This window comes from Scomber japonicus, chromosome 2 (genome assembly GCF_027409825.1).
Source record: "Scomber japonicus isolate fScoJap1 chromosome 2, fScoJap1.pri, whole genome shotgun sequence".
In the NCBI taxonomy this organism is placed as follows: Eukaryota; Metazoa; Chordata; class Actinopteri; order Scombriformes; family Scombridae; genus Scomber; species Scomber japonicus.
Genome location: NC_070579.1, coordinates 23,614,061 through 23,634,072, shown reverse-complemented (window position 1 = coordinate 23,634,072; position 20,012 = coordinate 23,614,061). Strand labels below are relative to the sequence as shown.

At 40.1% G+C, this 20,012-nt stretch overlaps 2 protein-coding genes across 2 annotated transcripts; both read left to right on the top strand.

Moving 5' to 3' along the window:
* The first annotated feature begins 26 nt into the window (after positions 1–26).
* On the top strand, positions 27–4,916 carry LOC128368218 (tetraspanin-1-like). Its single transcript, XM_053329001.1, has 8 exons — positions 27–122; positions 1,369–1,444; positions 2,039–2,254; positions 2,900–2,974; positions 3,106–3,213; positions 3,574–3,720; positions 3,825–3,917; positions 4,485–4,916. Exons 2-8 carry the CDS (start codon positions 1,388–1,390, stop codon positions 4,539–4,541), a joined length of 753 nt encoding a protein of 250 aa, XP_053184976.1. The 5' UTR covers positions 27–122; positions 1,369–1,387; the 3' UTR covers positions 4,542–4,916.
* Positions 4,917–16,832: 11,916 nt separating this feature from the next.
* Positions 16,833–17,966, top strand: dand5 (DAN domain family, member 5). Its single transcript, XM_053326679.1, has 2 exons — positions 16,833–17,309; positions 17,670–17,966. The coding sequence occupies exons 1-2, from the start codon at positions 16,833–16,835 to the stop codon at positions 17,964–17,966; spliced, it is 774 nt and encodes a 257-aa protein (XP_053182654.1).
* Positions 17,967–20,012: the final 2,046 nt, after the last annotated feature.

Below are 20,012 nucleotides of genomic sequence, written 5' to 3'. Positions count from 1 at the left end.
CTCTCTCTTTTCCTGTGTGTGTGTGTGTAGGCTGCGAGAATATAAAGGGGCACGTAAAAGTTTAGTTGAGCATACACTCCCGATTGATCAGAACTCAGCAGACTGACATCACTGCAGAACAGGTACGAGTTCCATTTTCATGTTTTATTTGTATATTGAGCAATACACTCAGCAACTAAAAACCTTTTAGTTTTAATCCAAAATCCACCTCACTACACATGATTAGAAATGAACAGAAAACGTAAAACAGCATGTTTCTGTCAGATTGAACTAACTGTCATACGTTGGAACATTGATTAATAAATGAAATTTTGTATCTGGTTAAATATACTTTAAAGTAATTTAAATAGTAATTTGATGTCTGAGTATAGTGTCACATATTGTGAGCAGTCATAATTAAATGTCTTAACACACTTATCTTAATAACTTTGTATTATGACGTTTTGTATTATAACTGTTTCACCAACAAACTATGAATAAAATATACTCTAACAGACAACAAATTATAGTTCAACTCAGTTCTCTGTTACAGAAACTAATAACAGAAAAAAACTTTGACTCAACACAGCAGAGGAAGTTAGTGTTGTTTTATTTGCCCATTTCGCCTTCATCCGAAGTATTCATGTAAACGAAATGTTATTTTCCTTGTGATATGGAAATCTTTTATTGCTTCTTTAGAAACAAAGTGCCATTTGCCAAGTAGGTGATGACAGCATTTACAGTCAAAGGTGTAATAAGGAAGAAAAAAAAGATCAATAACTATAAAACTAAGGTCATTTCTCGCAAGGTTGGGGACAAGGGTGTGTTTGTGCCTGTCTTTTATGGTTTTTCTGTGCCTCCAGGAAGTTGATGAGATAATTCATGATGATCTCACCAAAGGACGTTTTTAGCTGATTAATTGGAGACAGTTCACAATAACATTATAACACTATAAACAATGTATAGAAGAGACACTTTTACTCTCTGCTGACATAGACAGGGCTAATCATTTTTGAATAATGCCACAGTACATTATTATACAGTTTTACAATAAATACTACAAAAGTTCAAAGCTGGAGGTGAATTCTGTACAAGATGAAGTTTTGCATATCATGTGACACCACAACCGAAACTGGAGATTACATCAGCACAAAAAACTAAAGAAGATTAAGACCCTTTCTGTTTTACCACGAGTGACTGTGGTTAATGTGTAACTAAAGTAAATGCAATTTGACCCATGTTGGTGCTTGCTTATGTGTTACCCCAGCCCCATGGCCATTGATTCTCCTACACATTGTCAATCCCCAAAGTGATTAATATGAAGTATGACCAGTTGCAATTAGTTTTCTGCTGAAATAAGAAACAGTTTTGTTCCTCTCTTTGTAACAGTGTGAAAATATCAGCCAAGATGTGTTGCACCGGTTTTCTCAAAGTCATGATGTTCATCTTCAACGGCGGCATATTTGTAAGTTGTAAAAACAAATCATTTTCTGCTTCTACTGTCAAGCTTTATTTCTTGGCCTTGTCCCACTAGCAAGCAAACAGAAGAGAGCACAAAGCACACACAAGTACTAATGTATCAAACTAATGTATCAAAGAGCAAGCTACTCCCTTTGGCTTCAAATTCTGCTTTTACAGAATCGGTAAAAGAAAAAAAAAGAAAGAAAAACATAGCTGTGTATTTTGTGTTTTCAGTAATAACTCACAGGGATAGTTTGACATTTAAAAAAATAACACTTACTCAATTTCTTGCTAAGAGTTAAATGAAAATATCTATACCACTCTTTTAATAACCAGTATGAAAAGGAAGAATGATTACAGCAAGGAAAACCACATTCAGTGTTCATTTTGTTACCCGACTGTTCGTTTTGTTAACCTGTCTTGTAATGCTTGTCAGAAAAGCAAGTATGTGTCTTTCATAAAATGCTTAAGTATTATAAATAATGATCAAGCTTGTGTCTCTACAACTCAACACTGACTTATAGCGATTTCTGTTATTCATGCTTCTGCCTGATTATCCCTCTACTCTCTCTCTTACTGTGTTGCATCCACCATGCAGGTCGCCGGTGCAGCCATCCTGGGTGTTGGGGTGTGGGTGAAGGTGGACAGTGCCTCTCTACTGGGCATAGTGGAGCAGGTGGATGATGCTCCGTCTGGTTTATCCCAGCTGGCCAACATCAGCTACCTCCTCATGGCAGTGGGTGGTGTGCTACTGGTCATTGGCTTCCTGGGCTGCTGCGGAGCCATCAGGGAGAGCAGGTGTATGCTGCTGACGGTGAGCAATGTTTGACAGGTCAACTACTGCTGAAGAACTGAGAATACTGAATACATAATAATAATAGTCATGATTATTATTTTTATAAGTAGAAGTAGCTTTTTACTCACTTGAAAGTATCTCTTTGAAATAATGCCACATTCCCCACCCCACCCCACTTTTTGGAGAATGAACATTTTCTCTCTCTCCAAATTAAATTGAAATAATCTGATTTACTGTGTTACTTTTGGTAGCTCTTTACAGTCCTGGTCTGTTCAAAATGAGATAAGCCTCCCTCTTTTGAAATAAAAGGGATTTTTAATTAGTAACTCAAGAGAACGAGAGAAGAGAGAACTCTAAGGCCAATTTAGATATAAATTTGGTAACAATAAATGTTAAAATATTTAGAGGTTTTTTCACCAGAAAAGAATAATTCCTTCTCAGTATGGACGTGATGGTTCTCAGGGGAAGTTTTTAAATGTTTTAGCATGTAGCTTTATGTTTTATCTCACAAATGTTTACTAGCTTCCTGTTAATGTTAACTCTGATTAAATGTTTTTAGTCCAAGCCTGTTTCTCACGCTCACGGTGAGACACAATGCTGCTATAAATCAAATGTTTTACAGTGAGAGTCGCTGTATCATTTATCTATCTCCCCCCCCTACAGTTCTTCACTATTGTGCTGATTATCTTCCTCGTCGAAGTAGCAGGAGCTGTGGTGCTTCTCGTCTTTGAGGATTTGGTAAGTCCCTCGGAAGCAAAGCAGGATTTTCTTGCCAACAACTGCCAGTCATATTTTGCAACTTAAAAATCCTGAAGAACTGTGCTCAAATGTCACAAAGTGTGATAATGTGTTTTTTTCAACCTTCTCAGGCAGATAAGCTTTTAATCGGTGTTGAGGAGGAAGTTGTAAACAGCATTCGAAAGGATTATGGAAGCAGTGACAGTCTGACCTCTCTCTGGAACGCCACCATGATCGACGTACTGTATTTTTAATAAATTCATCTCTGATATCAAATGTTTATGGCCATAGCCAATAATTGTACCCATTTTTTGGGACCACAGCCAACACAAACATTTTTTTCAACTCTAAAGAACATGTAGTTAGATCATTAACCCTTTGCTGATCACCACCAAAATTGTGGTTTTCTTTTACCAAATACAATTTTAAACCTAATATATTTGTGGAAGGAAGTCTTTGTTTTTTGTTTTGCATTTTTTATATGATTGGGCATGCTGTACCTCTTATTACACTCTGCTACAGCTTCACGGCAGTGCTGTTGAGGCTCTTGAAATGTTTTCGTTAAGATATGGCATTAACACTTTATGTTGTTTCTCTAGTTTAAATGCTGTGGATTTACCAACTACACAGATTTTGATGGCTCCCCTTATTATACGGCCCATAAAAATTCTTATCCACCCATGTGTTGCAATGAGACCCTGACTGATGACACAGGTGTATGCAGCAGAGAATCAGCACAGCTTTCGGTATGAGACCAAGTTACTTGTGGAATAACTTCAACCATGACACCAATAAAACCATTTTGTGATGTGGTGCAACAGTTAGTCCTCACCTGTTGTTTCTCTTCCAGTCAGTTGAATTCTGCTTTGACAAGCTGCTGCAGGTGATAAAGGACAATGCTGTAATCGTTGCAGGTGTGGCTCTGGGGATCGGAGCTCTTGAGGTACAGGAAACACTGTCAAACATCTCACACGGTTTAGACTGCTGTGCATTTTGGCCACAGAGTTACTTTGATAGAGTGGATTAAAAATCTTAAAATTATCTCTTATTTTACTGTATCTTTTATATTGTCTTTACATGAGCTAGTAAGAACTGATGACATCGCACCTGTGACATTTCATGTTAGAAGCTTCAAGCTTCATCATACACAAACATAATGTCTGCTCAGTTTCACCTCATAATTTACAGGTTTTTGGTCAGTGGAGTTGATATTTAAAAGTTTAAGGAGGAAATGTTTCAATGATTTGTTTAAATGTTTTTCACATGGCAAGGCAAAAATAGACACTCTAGTTATCTTAGCGGCACAGCCGAATTTGATTAAGGATTAAAGTACACTGAGGCAGTTATTAAACCATATGCCAAAATAATTTGGATAACTAATTAAATTAACTAATAAACATGAAAAGTGTTTGGAAACGTGTTACTTCACAGAACATATCATGCAGAAATGTACATGCCAGCTCCTTGAATTTTGTTTAAATGTTGTGTTGATGAACTCCTGTCTTTACAGATTGCTGCCATGGTGGTTTCGATGGTTCTCTACAAGAGCATTGGTACCAAAGGATGATGTGTCTTCTTTGGGATGAACAATGTTGTAATTGGGAGAAATCTTGCTTGTAAGCTTTCTTTATGTGTATAAAGTTTGTTTTCTTTTTTATTTGATTACATTAAAATCAGAAATGGAGAGGTAGTCAGTGGAGCAAATGTGTTCATGTTTCATAACTGTATCAGTGATTTATTTATGTTTTTAAAAGGGCTATCATCAACTGATGCCGATGTGTGTAATGTTTAATGATGCACAGTGCGGAGAAGCATCTGCATTCAATTTGTCAGTTGTTCATATCACATGCGTTCACTTTAATACTACAATGAATTTATTTTTGTATGTTTGATTACATTGAAATAATAAATATTACACTCTCAACTTGTTTTTATTTACAAATTGATTCTGTTTTTCTGTGGTTTAATGAACCCTATTTTCAGACATTAGTTTGGTAAACATTTAAAATGCTAATGCATGCTAGTCAACATCTGTCAAGAATAAAAATAGATGTGTTAGATGATAACAGGCGGGTAGCGGGAAGTGAAGCCAATGCTTTATATTTGTAGCCTATTCTTTCTATTGGAAATCTATTAGACAATGACCCTACTTCTTGCTTGATTTATTTCCTCAATAAATAGTTCCCTCAAAAGAGTAGGGTGAGGGTCCCAATCGTTAGTACCGTACTGTACCGTACCATACCATACCATCTTCTTTCGCTTTATTCGGGGTCGGGTCGTGGGGGCAGCCAGGGCCGTTTCAAGGAATTTGGGGGCCCCAAGCAAAATGGACTTGGAGGCCCCCCGACCACCACCGTCCGCCGACGCCGACACCCCTGGACCACAGCAAAAAAACCTACACCTCACCATCCCACCCCGCCCGCCCAAAGCCTACAGGAACAACAGCATAGACACACTGTTGAAGTTCAACCACACATTATATCAATAAAATATTTCTTAATATTGCAAATACTGCTTACAAATGTTGCATATAGGCTACTGCACACATAGTATATTTACTTATTTTATTTGAACATTTGCAATCAACATATAAGCAAAGTGAAAATTCGGTATTAAATATAAAATCCAACATAGATAAAAATACACACACACATATAAGATTAACCACTTAACACACACCCCTGTTTTTTATGCTGTTAGCCTAAACGACATGCCCAAGTTGTGAGCAGCACAGATCCCACATAGTTTGAGACTCAGAGATGTGTCTGGTATCATTGGAAAGGAAACACTCTCAGGTTTTTTTTACTCTTGTAAAAGTGTCTGTGTGATTCTGTGACTTACTGACAAAGAGTGGCAGAGGTTACAATGATGGGGTTGTTTACTCGCCCATAGGTTTGCCTTTACAATGACATGTGTACAGACATTCAGGGACCTCACAGCGGGATATAGACACAATGATAAATGACAGAGCCACATGTCTTGGCTTCATGCAGTCCAAATTTGGAGTCAAAAGACCAAAAGATGAATTTTTCTGAATTATTTTTCAACAGGTATGTCCATGCGTTTTCCTCAGGTCCTTTTTGGAGACTCCAAATGGACACTTGGTTACCAAAGCTGTATAACCACAATCAAACACCTATAACTTCACATCCCCTTTGCCTACAATCAAAATCTTGGTCTCTAATGAAAGCTGACGCCATATTATTATTATTATTATTATTATTATTATTATTATTATTATTATTATTATTACATATAACCATATTTTTTTGTTTGGCCATATCTATCTATCTATCTATCTGTTTATTTTGGTATAAGTCATATGTCAAGTCGAAGAAGAACCAACCGTGTACCAAAATGCCGTGTGCGTAATGATATATGGTTAAACTCTTTTACGCACAGGGCGCACGCCGGTTACGCTTGGAGTTTGTTTATGGACAGCCAAACCTGATAGTTTAGTGTCATACACCGTTGGAAACCTCAGAATATTGGCTAAAAGGTTATCAACTTCATTTCACTGAATATTTCCATAGGCTAGAACAGCAGTCAATCAAAGCCATGTCGTCATTGTTGTCGGTCACATGTCCTCATTGGCTTTGGGCTGTGTCCCAATTTGGTCCAAATTGCGAGGCTGCATCCTCGAAGTGCGCATTTCGAGGCCGATTACGTCACAACGCCGCGCGAAGGCTGTCCCAATTCGAAGAGTCCTTCAAATGCAGCCTTGAAATGCGGCCTTCTTTTCCCTCTTTTTCGAGGATGCATCGCTACTATCCTTCGCGGCCTCCCATATCCCAAGATACTTTGCGCGGCGCTGTTCAGTGCCGCGAAAACACAACAATGGCAACACCAACAGGTGAAGACTTTTCATTCAAGTGTATGTATTGGTTTGTTTTATTTAATTATTTGTACTTATTACTACTAATACTTTTATACTTTTACTAATTACTTATATTTTATTACTTGACTTATATCTTTATATATATATATATATACATACATATATATATTTATATATATATAAATGGACTAAGATGAAAACAAATTTAGATTTTAATAAAGAGCTACGTTTGGGATTATCACTATTATATGTTATACTTCATTATTATCATTATTATGATAATTTTTTGCTATATTAGAACCCTTTTGTCTGTTGACATAGTAAAAAAAAACATGTTTTACATTACATTTTGTTTTATTTTTGTTTTAGGGAGCAAGGAGCAAACCGAGCTCCTGATTAAACAAAGAGGGGAAAATTACCATCTATTCACGGGGGGCAAAAACTCCGCCACGGCGGGATGGAGGTAAGGGTGATGTCCATTTTTGTACATCTTTGCATCCCTGTGTTGATGTGATCTTGTGTTTACCTTTTCTCTTGCTTCCCTCTGTGTTTAGAGCAATACTGGGAAAGACTGGGCTGGAGGGGAAGGTCCAGCCCTACCAGGCCAAAAAAAAATGGGACAATTTAAAAAAAAATATATAAAGTAGCCTACAGGTTTGGATTAGTTTTACTGTTACTAAATACTTTTGCTGAAAATTGCTGACATGATTGATTTCCACTGCCTTAGGATTGCAAATATCCAGGGACAGGGGAGGGGGCCAGCGGCAAGCCCACTGCTGGCACTTGGCCCTGGTTTGTCCTCATGGATGAGGTACTGGGGCAGAGGCCATCTATTGCCCCCCCTGTCCTCATTGCCTCCATCCGTGAGGACACACCAGGGCCAAGTGCCGCAGTGGGTGAGCAGGAGAGTGAAGAGGAGGAGGAGGAGGAGGAGGAGGACCAGCCAGGGCCCAGGAGGAAGAGGAGGAGGGAGGATGACCTCCTTGACCTCATAAAGGAGGACATGAGAAGGCAAAATGAGGCAGAGGAGAGGAGGGAGCAGGAGGGGAAAGACAGGATGGAGAGGCTCTTCTTTCTCCTGGAAAAGTAATAGAAAAATAAATATACATCTATATAGATGTGTTTAATTTGATTTTATTTATGAACTGTGTTTATTTATGATTTTTCTTTATTTTTTATTTGATTGTGAAGATTTTGATGTTTTATGTTGTTATTAAATAAAAAATATTGTTCATTGTTACACGTCTATTCCATTTAGTATTTACAACTTCAGTACAATTTATAACAGGGTTGCATAAAGTGCTACTGTTCAGGAAGAACAAGGGATTAAATATTTTCTTTTATTATCAAGTGATGAAACATTTCACTATTTACAAAAATTACATCAGAAATAACTATTTAGAGATTATTATTATTTTATTATTCTTTCTCTTGTGTGTTTTCCTTCTTTCTTTCTTTCTTGTGTGTTTTCCTTCTTTCTTCTCCTTTCCTTTATTCTTCTCCTTTCTTCTCTCTTATAATTTTGTCAGCTTTTTCACCGTCTTTTCGGTCGAGACGTCTTTCTCGTCTTATGGGCGGGAACAACTGGTGACGCAACCAGGAAATGCCTCGAAGGCTAGACCGTCTCATTTCACAACGGTTGATGCGTCCTTCGGAGGTTCCTCAAGGATGCATCCTTCGAAGGCCGCAAAGGCCGCGTCCTTCGAGGATGCAGCCTCGCAGTTGGGTCCAAATTGAGACACAGCCCTAGTCACGTGTACTCTGAGATGGACGCGCAGGTCAGGAAATGACGTAAACGGACCGTATTTGGTTTATTTGTGTTATTACGTTACGTGTTGGACTAAATACATGGACATATTGAGGAATGTATTTCGGTTTTATGGAAACGGATTTCATATTTCACAAGAATGGATACTTGGCGAGCTGTACAGAAAGTCCTGTGTCATAAGATGATCGTTGTGGATAAAGGGAAGACTTTGAAGGTATGTAGGCATTATAGCTTTTCTTAATTAGCTCAGGGGCTAGCCGAGCTAATCGCTAATACTATTACGGCTGTGAGCAACCATATAAGTCGTGAGTGGTCTTGAATGAATCAGGACAGTCTAAGCTTTCCAACGATGTACGGCATGAATATATATGTTTAAGGTTTGGTGTTTAAAACATTCAGAAGAACGTGTGGCTACCTCCTAACATCCGTCCCGTCCCGTAGACGGAACAGCGTGCGTTAAGTGGTTAACCTTTAAAAAATATGCAAAATATCTACATCTGCTGTTTGCGAGCCTTGGCTTCAGCAAAGGCAACCACAATGTCCTCCATGTCCAAAGACCTGCGAACATCACGCTCAATTGACGTAACGGCCAGTCCTGTGAGTCTCTCTTGGCTCATGGTGGACCTCATGTATGTCTTTATCAGCTTCAAAGCTGAAAAGCTCCTCTCACCTGAGGCCACAGTCACAGGGAGAGTCAGGAGTAGCCGCAAGGCAATGCTTAAATTACTGTAAAGACCCAGCAACTTTTCACTGTATATGTAGTTCAGCATGTCAAATGGGCAGGTGGCTAACATAAACAGGGATCATCCCTAGGTTCCCCGCTTTGTATGTGACCGGGGAACACACACACACACACAAACAAGATCCCGTCCAGGCGGGGAGTTCCTGTCCTCTGAAAAGAAGCCAATGCGGAAGTAACTTAGAGCTGCATTCTATCAAAAGGCCACCAGGGGGCGACCGTTTTGTGTTCAAAAAGACATCCGGCTCTATACAAGTCAATGGAGAATTCACCCAACTTCTCACTTGATTTCTAACCTCAGTAAACGTTTTCAAAATGTGTTTATGGTCTCAATCGCTAGTTTAAAGCCTTCTTCAATGCAGTATGATGTTCATTTGGGACATTTTGGCCTCCCTGATTTTATATTTGACGATAAAGCAGGCTACGTGGCTACGTTGTGATTGACAGGTTGATTGACCAATGTCCTTGAGATCCAGCCCTCGCAACCAATCGCAGCCTCCCGCTCCGCCGTTGGTCCCGCCATGAGGCGGGTTCATGACTCCGCCTCATGCCCATATAAGTAAAATCCGTGTTCATTTTTTCCCAGAATGCACCTGAAATTTTCAAGATGGCGCTGCCTAGATTCGATACTATTGGATTCCGAGCAGCAGTCCACAAACCAATGGGTGACGTCACGGATGTTACGTCCATTTCTTATATACAGTCTATGATCCCGTCTACAGTTAGCCAGTTAACTGAGTTAGCCGCCGAGCTAGCAACCGAGTTAGCCGCCGAATTAGCCGGCCAGCTCGGGGCCCAAGGCAATTGCTTGGTTTGCCTGTCCTGTTGCGACGGGCCTGTAGTTCAGCAGGTCAAATGGGCAGGTGGCTACATGGTCTGGGAAGCCGAGTTAGCAGATGAGTTAGCCGCCGAGTTAGCAGATGAGTTAGCCGCCGAGCTAACAACGGAGTTAGCCGCTGAGCTAGCAACTGTGGGGGGCCCCCTTGAGGGGGATTCCGATAACAGTGTCGCTGCACTTTCCTGCATTGACCATCACAGCATTTAAAGGGACGCGCACACAGTTTGTCGTTGCATTCAATTCATAACCAGTCGTTGTCAAGGCAATTGCTTGGTTTGCCTGTCCTGTTGCGACGGGCCTGGGGGCAGCAGCCTAAGCACAGAAGCCCAGACAGTACTTTCCCCAGCCACTTCGTCTAGCTCTAGTGTTGTGTCGTTCGAACGAACGAATCTTTTGAGTGAACGAAGTGAACTGAATCACTTCATGGACTGATTCGTTCCTTTCTCAGTTCTGTTCAGTTGAGCTCAGCCGCGAGCATGGCTGCCGGTCGGGATTGGAACTGCCGCAACTCACTCACTCAATGCGAACGAATCACTCAGTGAACGACAGCGCCACTTTCAGCACAGTACGTGAACGAGATTCATGTCCTCAGCATGTCGTTCAATTAATCGTTCGCGAACAAATCACGTTCACGAACTGCTGAAAGTGGCACTGTGTCAGTCACTCACTGACTCAGGGCACTGAGGGCTGAGGAGTTGATTCACGTTCAGTACATGTACTGCTAACATTAGCGCTGTGTTGCTAACATCAGTGTAGCATCATGTTATGTTATTTTACTGTGCACAGAGGACACTTTCACTGTGTAATATTTTTAGTGCATGTATAAGCAGCGCTGCGTCTCCCGCGAATGATTGTATAATATAGTCCTTGAACGCACCGTCCCTCAGTAAGTGAACGTCAACCTCAGGGCTGAATCATGAACTGAATGACGGATTATTTGGCTGTTTATCAGTTCAGGGAGTTGGAGAACACTGAACGATTCGGTGAACGAATCTTTTGAACGAATCATTTTAATGAACGGATTCTAAAGATTCAGTACAGTAAAAAGAACTGCCGTTCCCATCACTACTAGCTCTTCCCGGGGGATCCCGAGGTGTTCCCAGGCCAGTCGAGAGACATAGTCTCTCCAGCATGGCCTGGGTCTTCCCCGGGGTCTCCTACCGGTGGGACGTGCCCTGAACACCTCACCAGGGAGGTGTCCTGACTAGATGCCCGAGCCACCTCATCTGTCTCCTCTCGACGCGGAGGAGCAGCGGGTCTACTCCGGATAACTGAGCTTCTCACTCTATGGAGAGCCCAGCCACCCTATGGAGGAAGCTCATTTCGGCCGCTTGTAGTTTGATAACAATCCAGGCATTATTAGTGGGGTAATTTTTGAGATACACTTTTGGTTCCATTAGCGCCTGTACTAAGCAATTCGGCTGATGGCTGTAACTCCACTAATTTGCGACCAAATTTTAAAAAAGGGCTGAGGGGGTGTTTAGATAGACGTCATGGTGCATATGACGCTAGGTCAAAATTATGCCAAATCATCGCTTTAAGGCAAGGCAAGGCAAGGCAGTTTTATTTATATAGCGCATTTCATACACAATGGCAATTCAATGTGCTTTACATAAAACAGAAAAACATGTAATTTGAGAAACTTAAAAACATACAATTAACCCCCACCCCACCCCCCCATAATAAAAACAAAGTACAGAAAAATTGAAAGACATAAATAAAATGATTGCAGCATAAAATAATAAATTAGCTTTAAAATCATTAAAAGGACATAGAGTGCAAATGAAAGAAAGTGCTTTAAAAGAGCTCAATCGTAAGCACAGGAGAAGAGAAATGTTTTTAACCTGGATTTAAAAGTGTTCACTGTTGGGGCTGATTTCAGTTCTGCTGGTAGTTTGTTCCAGTTGTGTGCAGCATAACAGCTAAAAGCTGCTTCACCATGTTTAGTTTGAACTCTGGGCTCAACTATCTGACCTGAGTCAGTAGATCTCAGAGCTCTACTGGGTTTATATTCTACTAACATGTCATTCATGTATTCTGGACCTAAACCATTCAGTGATTTGTAGACCAGTAGCAGAACTTTAAAATCTATTCTATAGCTGACTGGGAGCCAGTGTAAAGACTTGAGAACTGGAGTAATGTGCTCTGATCTCTTTGTTCTGGTTAAAACTCGAGCTGCAGCGTTCTGAATGAGCTGCAGCTGTTTAATGCTTTTTTGTGGGAGTCCAGTCAGAAGACCGTTACAGTAGTCGAGTCTACTTGAGATGAAAGCATGAATCAACTTCTCCTGGTCTGTTTGAGACATAAAACCCTTCACTCTGGATATGCTCTTAAGCTGATAGAAGGCTGTTTTGGTGATTGATTTGATGTGACTGCTGAAAGTCAGATCTGAGTCTATCAGCACGCCAAGGTTTCGGACTTGGTCCGTAGTTTTTAGAGAGAGTGACTCCAGATGTTTACTGACAGCAATCCTCTTCTCTTTATTGCCAAAAACAATGACCTCAGTTTTGTCCTGATTTAATTGAAGGAAATTTTGGTTCATCCAATCAGTTACTTGCTCTAAACAGTGACACAATGACTGTATTGGACTGTAGTCATCTGGGGACAGTGCTAGGTATATCTGTGTGTCATCTGCATAACTGTGATAGTCTACATTAGAGTTCTGCAGAATGTGACCCAAGGGCAGCATATATAGACTGAACAGAAGGGGTCCAAAAACTGACCCCTGAGGAACTCCACATGTCATAGCCACTCGATCAGATTCATAACTTCCAATGGTCACAAAATAACTCCGCTCTTCCAAGTAGGACCTGAACCAGTCTAGGACTGTTCCGCTGAGTCCTGCCCAAGTTTCCAACCTATTCAACAGTATACTGTGATCCACAGTGTCAAACGCAGCACTGAGATCCAACAGGACCAGAACTGACACCTTGCCTGAGTCAGTGTTCAACCTTATGTCATTTAACACTCTAATAAGAGCTGTTTCTGTACTGTGGTTAGGTCGGAAACCTGATTGAAATTTGTCAAAAAGGCCACTGGAGTTCAAGAAATTGCTGAGTTGATTAAAAACCACTTTCTCAACGATCTTGGCTATAAAAGGAAGATTTGAGATAGGTCTGTAGTTGGTTAACATGGAAGCATCCAGCGTTCTCTTTTTTAAGAGTGGCTTAATGGCAGCTACTTTTAGGAGTTTAGGAAACACACCTGATTTAAGTGAGCTATTTATTACTTGTCGCAAATCTGTTTGGACAGAGTTCACAATAGTTTTAAAGAAATCTGATTAAGGTGAAGAATGACCTGATATGCTGATTTTCCAGAAAACATGAGTATATATTTTCAGATATATGTTTACAGGCCAGTCCTTTTTGAATCTAGCTTCTCAGTTGCTTTTTTACCATCTGAAGGAATAACCGGTATTGTATCTGCACATGCTGAGTGAGAGAATGGGGGGAAGTGATTTTATACTACCGATAAACGTTTGTGTGCCTCACAGAGTTCATCAGTTTTTCACATAAACTCTTCCAATCACTAACAGACTGATTCAGTTATTTCTCACTGAGTGAAAATCAGGGTTGTGGGCTATTAGTACAGTTAGCAAGTTTTACTGGGTTAGACTTCAGTGATAAATATTAACAATGAACAACTATTAATGGCAGACTGTAAAACTGTAAATGTTCTGGTCTAGCCTTGTGGTTCCTTCACTTTGCTTTATGCAGTGTGAATAAACAGGCTACATTAGATAGGACTGGTTACAGTGTGCTGTAGCATGTCTTTAGTAGGTCTAGTTAGTTAAGTTTAATGTGTGCTCATTGCTGGCTGCTGAAGCAGCAGATTTTCCCATCACATGCTGTGCCATTGACACCTGATAACCCCATTCAGTGGTGTCATAGTCTGAAAACATTTACATAAAACAATTTGAACAGCTGTTAAATGTGGCATGTGCTGAGTCTCTTTTGACTCAGAGGTAGGCGTGTATGTTTGCGTACAGGATGCAATAATAAGTGAACCTGTCTTATGGTACACCATACTGTACCCATGTGAACATTTAGTACATTATCATCTATGAACATATGAAAATAGGCTACCTCATTTAGGCTTAGATCTATTCAAAGCTTTCATGGTGGATAATTAGAGTTACACGTTATTTAAGTGCAGTCCTCTGTTATATGTTCACCATCATGACAACATACAGTATAATGAAATCATCTTCAACACATGTTGTGTGTATTTACTATACTGTATTATATGCAAAGAAACGTTACAATATAATGAATTAATCTTTCATTTGCTTGTATGTTTATTAACATAATTACTTACTTTGTGACAAAATGTATGACCTGGATTTTACTTTTTTTATCATATGTATTTTTTTATCAGCACCTTGTTTCGTACCCACCACATATTCTGCCACTGTTCCTATTATGTCTTGTCACTTCATATCAACCAGCTATAAGCTTTTTATATTTCTCTCCGATGTCCTACTGCTTTGTTTCTCTTTGCCTCAGATTTACAGTAATAGGAAAAGCATGAAAGATCATGATTGATATCCATAGGTTTTAGTCAATAATACACAGAGGGAGTAAAAATCTAAAGCTCATAGTACAAGAAAAAAAACACGATATTGAGCAAATGTCAGCAGAAGCAGTTTTTATTAGTCCTGATAGAACAGTGTTGATTGAGAATGTCCCATAATCTATTTTGCACTCAAGAGTTTAAAAGAGTGCCTCACTGACTCAGCATTGCACTCAGTAACAAACTTGTAAGCTGTTGCCTTAACAAACTGAGTTTTTGGTTTTACTGTTTAGCTGGGTGGGTACAGGTCCAGCCTGGTCTTTAGCTCCTTTGAACAGTTCCACCTTTGTGGATCTTTTCCTTCAAAGTATTCAGCCCATCATTCATTTACAAGCACAATACTTCCCTGAGCAGATTTGTTACGTACTTACTGTAATATAACACGTCTTTTTATCTGGTTTTATTGACTTCATTTCTCTTGGCTATGTCAGCAGGAGGAGGAAGTTGCGCAGAAATAAAGTCAATAAACCTGATGAAAAGAAGGCTTTTGACATTTTTCCAGTTTATCCCAAAATACATGTTTTGTTTATAAATTGACTTTCTGCATTCTGAAAAAAGTCACAATAGCTATTTGAGTTTTTGAAGGCCTAAAAAAATGGCTTCACTGAACTGAATTACACTGAATGTACAGTGAGAGAGCAGGTGAAAGAGAAAAAGAGTGAAAACTTTGTAAACTGCACCCTCTTGTGGAAAAAAGTGTATTATGCAGATAAAGGAAGGAAGTTTATTAATAATGCTGAACACATCTCACACATCTTACATTATAACTGACATGAGAATTGCTCAAAAAAAACAACAACGTATATTTAACCTCACCAGCCTGTGTGTGTGCATGGTCAGTATGTGAGAATTAAACAGCCTGAGTTGTTTGACTTTCCCATTCTTGCACCTTTCTGGACCAAACTGTTCAGAGGTGCCTCCACGGAACAGACATAGAGAGAAGACAGTTAACATCCAGATCTCTATGAGAAAGTCAAACAGCCTTCCAGTTATAACTGTTGGTCCGTCAACAGCCTTCGTGTGATCATGTCACGGGTGACAGAGTCTAATGGTGTAATGATGGGATGTCAAGGGAGAGGCTGAGAGGTTGCTAGTGGGAATAAACAGACATGAGACGTCTTGTTAACACAGAGAACATAAACTCATTATTGTTTTACAGCCAAAGGTAACAGGGACACTCGCTGAATAAGAAAGGTTTTATTGTTGACGGGATACCACATCTCTAACAGAAGCCTTCCTGAAGATTTATTAGTTTTTATTGCTTGCTCAGTTTACAGTGTTTTGGTTTGTGACTGAAGTCATTGATCTGCAAGCTCAGCATACTTTTATGTCCTCATGAATTTATGTTTCAATAACACAAATTTCCCAAATGTGCATGTTGCTTATTCTACTTGACTTTGGATGCTTGTAGAGAAACACTGGTTAAAATGGCTGAAAACACTTGTGCAGCCTCCAGATCTCAAGTCAACTCAACATCATTTGGAGATTTTGGACTTTTGTGTTCAGCAAAGATGTGTTTAATGTGTGCCAAACAGCACTGGAACTGCTCTGGAGGCTTGCGTTGGCTCAACATTTAAAACAAACTACCTTTAACTTTTCACTCATTATCCATTACTATTGTCACCAAAAACCTTAAAAAAAACCTAGATTAAAGCTCATCCGTTGAATCAACCCACGAGTTCCATTATTTTAAAACTCACAGATCAAAATCCCTCTTCAGATGATAGTTTTTATGACCATGTTTTTACCACTCACCTTGAAACTGAAATTCTCTCAGTCTGGCAACCATCCACGACCTGGATTTTTAAGCTTGGTGTGATGTCTAGTCTGGTGTGGGAATTGCGACACCTTCTTTGCATTAAAACACAGGTGAGAACTGGCAGCTGCCTATATAAAAGACCCCCTCTATCACACTGTCAAAGCACTGACAGCAAGGTTACCATTTGGGACCTTGGACCAGACCAGATTTCTTTTTGTTTTTTTCTGTTTTGTTTCTGTATACTGACTTATGCTGTATATTTTTGGCTGTTCTTAGTCAGTGTTTGAAATTAGATTGCTATTTCTCCAATCGTTTTAGAGAATTATCATCTTTTTTGTCAGAGCATGGCTTTCCTCATCAGTTTCGTCTTTTTGTCGAGTTGGACAACTATAGCGTTTACATTTCCTCACAACACTTTTGACAATATTCTGCGACGGTCACAGATTGAATTTGAATCATCTGGCAGTGGACCCGATGAACCGGTCCAGGGAATAGTCAAAGTTTTGCAGCTGGACTCTCGTGCTTTATCCCAGTCAGGGCTCTTCAGACAGGGATTGATCCCCAGAAGAGCCCCCTCCCTTCGCTCCAGATTGTCCTTCCCTGCCTTCCTGTCTCAAGGGCGTCCAGGTCCGGCCTTCAATGCCCCTGCAAGTCCACTACACCACCTGCACCCTAAAAACCCCACTGAGATGGAACTAAAGAAGAGACAAGGCCTGCAGATGTGGCAGAGAGCCATAGATAAAGGAGACAAGATGACCATGTCCCTGCCAGTCAACCTGAAGGACACTAAACAGATGTGTACTGCAGTACCTTTCACTCAGGTAAGAGATGCTTATATCACGCATGTTATTCTAAGAGTTTATTTCATTCCTCTGCCAAACATATTTCTGTGCACACAGAAAAAGAGCATGAAAAATGTTATTAAGATGATTGATTTTTTTACACTCTGTATTAGAATATAGCAAATATCTTTGTGTGAGGGAGTGTTGATATTTCAGTGGCAATTAGAGAGATGTCTGCTCAGTCATAAAGCTGATTATGGCTCTGCTGGTGGATTAGCAGTGATGGTGTGGATCTACATAAACACACTGTGTTGATTTTTACACCCTCAGAAGTAAATCAATACTGATAGTATTGCTGTGATGCTTAGCCTTTCTCACACTTCTCTGTCATCTTCCCAGCGTGTGACAGCAGATGGATGCAACACAGTAACAGTGCACAACAAGCTGTGTTTCGGCCAGTGCAGCTCCCTGTTCGTCCCATCTGAGGGGGAGTTTGTTGAACTGGGTGCCGGGGTGGGGTTGCACCGCCGGGCTCCCTGCTCCCGCTGTGCCCCATCCAAAACTTACACTGTGGCTGTTCCCCTGCGCTGTGGAGATGAGGTCCGACAGAAGCGAGTGATGATGGTGGAGGAGTGCAAGTGTGAGACAGGGCGTGAGGAGAGGAATGCTGAGGCCGCACCTTCCCCACACCTGTAATTATTTTACAGTTGTGGTGAAATATATGACACTGTTGTTTTACAATTAACATACACATGTTTTTCTTGCTGTAATCGTTCCTCCTGTTTATTGTGGTCATTAAAAGATCCCTTTATAATGCACTTTAAATGTCAGTGGGACAAAATCCACAACCCTCCTGTGCAAAAATATATTTAAAATTGTATTTGAAGCTGATATGATACTTCAGCTGTCCAAATTAGTCAAATCAAGTAAATATCTTTTAAAGTTACTGTCTTTTTAGTGTCAAATATCTTATTTTTGTTATAATCCTTCCGCTGCAGCCAAACAGGAAAACACTGTTGAGACTCAAGAGGGAATTTCACTAAAAAGACTGTAACTGTGTAAAATATCTTTTTTTTTTTTTTTTTTTGATTAACTTACACAGCTGAAGCCTTGCATTATCTTCAGATAAACTTTTTGACTCATTGTCGAATCACTTCTAAGATACGGACATTATCTTTTTATTCTGACAATTGTAATAACATACATATATATTTGTGTTTGTATATGAGTCTGAATGTGTTATTCAGAGATTGTTGACAAGATGACCTGTATTTGGGTCATGCATTTTCTGTTGCAGCAGACAGAGCTGTCCACACTGGACTTGTGTTAATGTTCAAAATCTTGTTTAGATTAACCTAAACTGAAATATTGTTTTTGTATTGTTTTGTGTAATATTGTCATTAAAAGACCATGTTTGTCCACAGTCCTTTTGCCTGGCATTGCTAATTAGTTTTCTGCCAACACTGTTAGATTCATGAAATTTAGTTTGCATGCAAAGCTCGAGCAAAAACATGAGGAGCATTTGTTGTTTTTTCCACCCACTCTCATATTCAAGTGTTCAATTGACAGCTCCTATATTTTATTAAAAAGCTGTGTTCTGTCGACTTTTAGCACATAGCACTTACATCTGAAAGCACCAAACTACAGAGCAAACGAGCTATTGAGCACGGGTACTTAGCAGTAAGCAAACATAATTGTTTCAGCATGGACCCCTGAATTATGTATAGGAACCACCTATTCTCATGCCCAATCTCTTTTCAGTGTAGTTGTGGGAATTTGAACATCATTCACCACAGATGCACTTGAGCGGGTGGGTATGTGTGTATTTGCTTTTTTTTTCAGTTAGGGCCCATAAAACCTATTATTCATTTATATCCTGGCACCTGGGCCTGGTAAAGTGAACTCATCCCACACATCCCAACATACATTCCCAGAGGGGCATAAAGAAGGGGGCTCTTTACGTTGCCTTGGCATGCTGTCAAAATGGCTGCTTAGATGGCCATTTGCATTCACGTGGGCTTTCTGAAAAAGTGAAAGCGTACATTGCGCTACGGGGGTGCATTGAGTCCCTTGGTTTCCATTAGCATGTGATTAACATCTTGGGTTGATGGCTATATTTCCTGAGATTGATGGGACAAATATTTGCCCAGGTCTTAACTATGAGGAATTAGGGGCCACTTTTAATCAGGCACTTTTGTTCTAAATGTGCAGAAGGTGGCGATCATGGGAGGCTCATACAGCCGCACTAACGGTGATCAAATTCTGCTATTTAAATTCTCATTCCTCATAGTGATGGTGGTTATTAGTGAAATGTCAGAATTTATAACTAAATATGCACTGTGTAATAATCTGGTGCTGCCATTATACAATTGTGCACTTGGTGTCTACAAAAATATTCCCCACTGCACTGTTGTGTTGCCCTGGTGTGTCAAAATGATGATTGTCTTGAAGGGGGAGTCGTGATCTCACTATCTCACTATCTCTCTGTACCACCCTACGTGTGATTTTTGTTTTGTTTTTTTCTCTGAAGAAAAAGAAATAAAGAAAATAGGCATAGTGGATGGAGGGGAGGAGAAGGAGAGGAGAGGGTGGTGGTTGTTGATTGAACAAACAAGGTGCACAAGAGAGTGCACCACTTAGCAAGACAGATGTCAGCCCCCTTTGCATTGTGGGATCCGGTGGAGCACTCCTGCGTCATTAAGGATGGCCTGGTTCCCATGGCGAGGGGAAAGGGAAGGAGCG

Bases quoted from the DNA above. Each gene is read 5' to 3' on its own strand.
- LOC128368218 (XM_053329001.1), top strand. From the start codon at position 1,388: ATGTGTTGCACCGGTTTTCTCAAAGTCATGATGTTCATCTTCAACGGC. The intron at 3,721-3,824 runs GTATGAGACCAA...TTTCTCTTCCAG, and splicing joins GAGAATCAGCACAGCTTTCG to TCAGTTGAATTCTGCTTTGA. The intron at 3,918-4,484 runs GTACAGGAAACA...CTGTCTTTACAG, and splicing joins TGGGGATCGGAGCTCTTGAG to ATTGCTGCCATGGTGGTTTC.
- dand5 (XM_053326679.1), top strand. From the start codon at position 16,833: ATGGCTTTCCTCATCAGTTTCGTCTTTTTGTCGAGTTGGACAACTATA. The intron at 17,310-17,669 runs GTAAGAGATGCT...TCATCTTCCCAG, and splicing joins CTGCAGTACCTTTCACTCAG to CGTGTGACAGCAGATGGATG.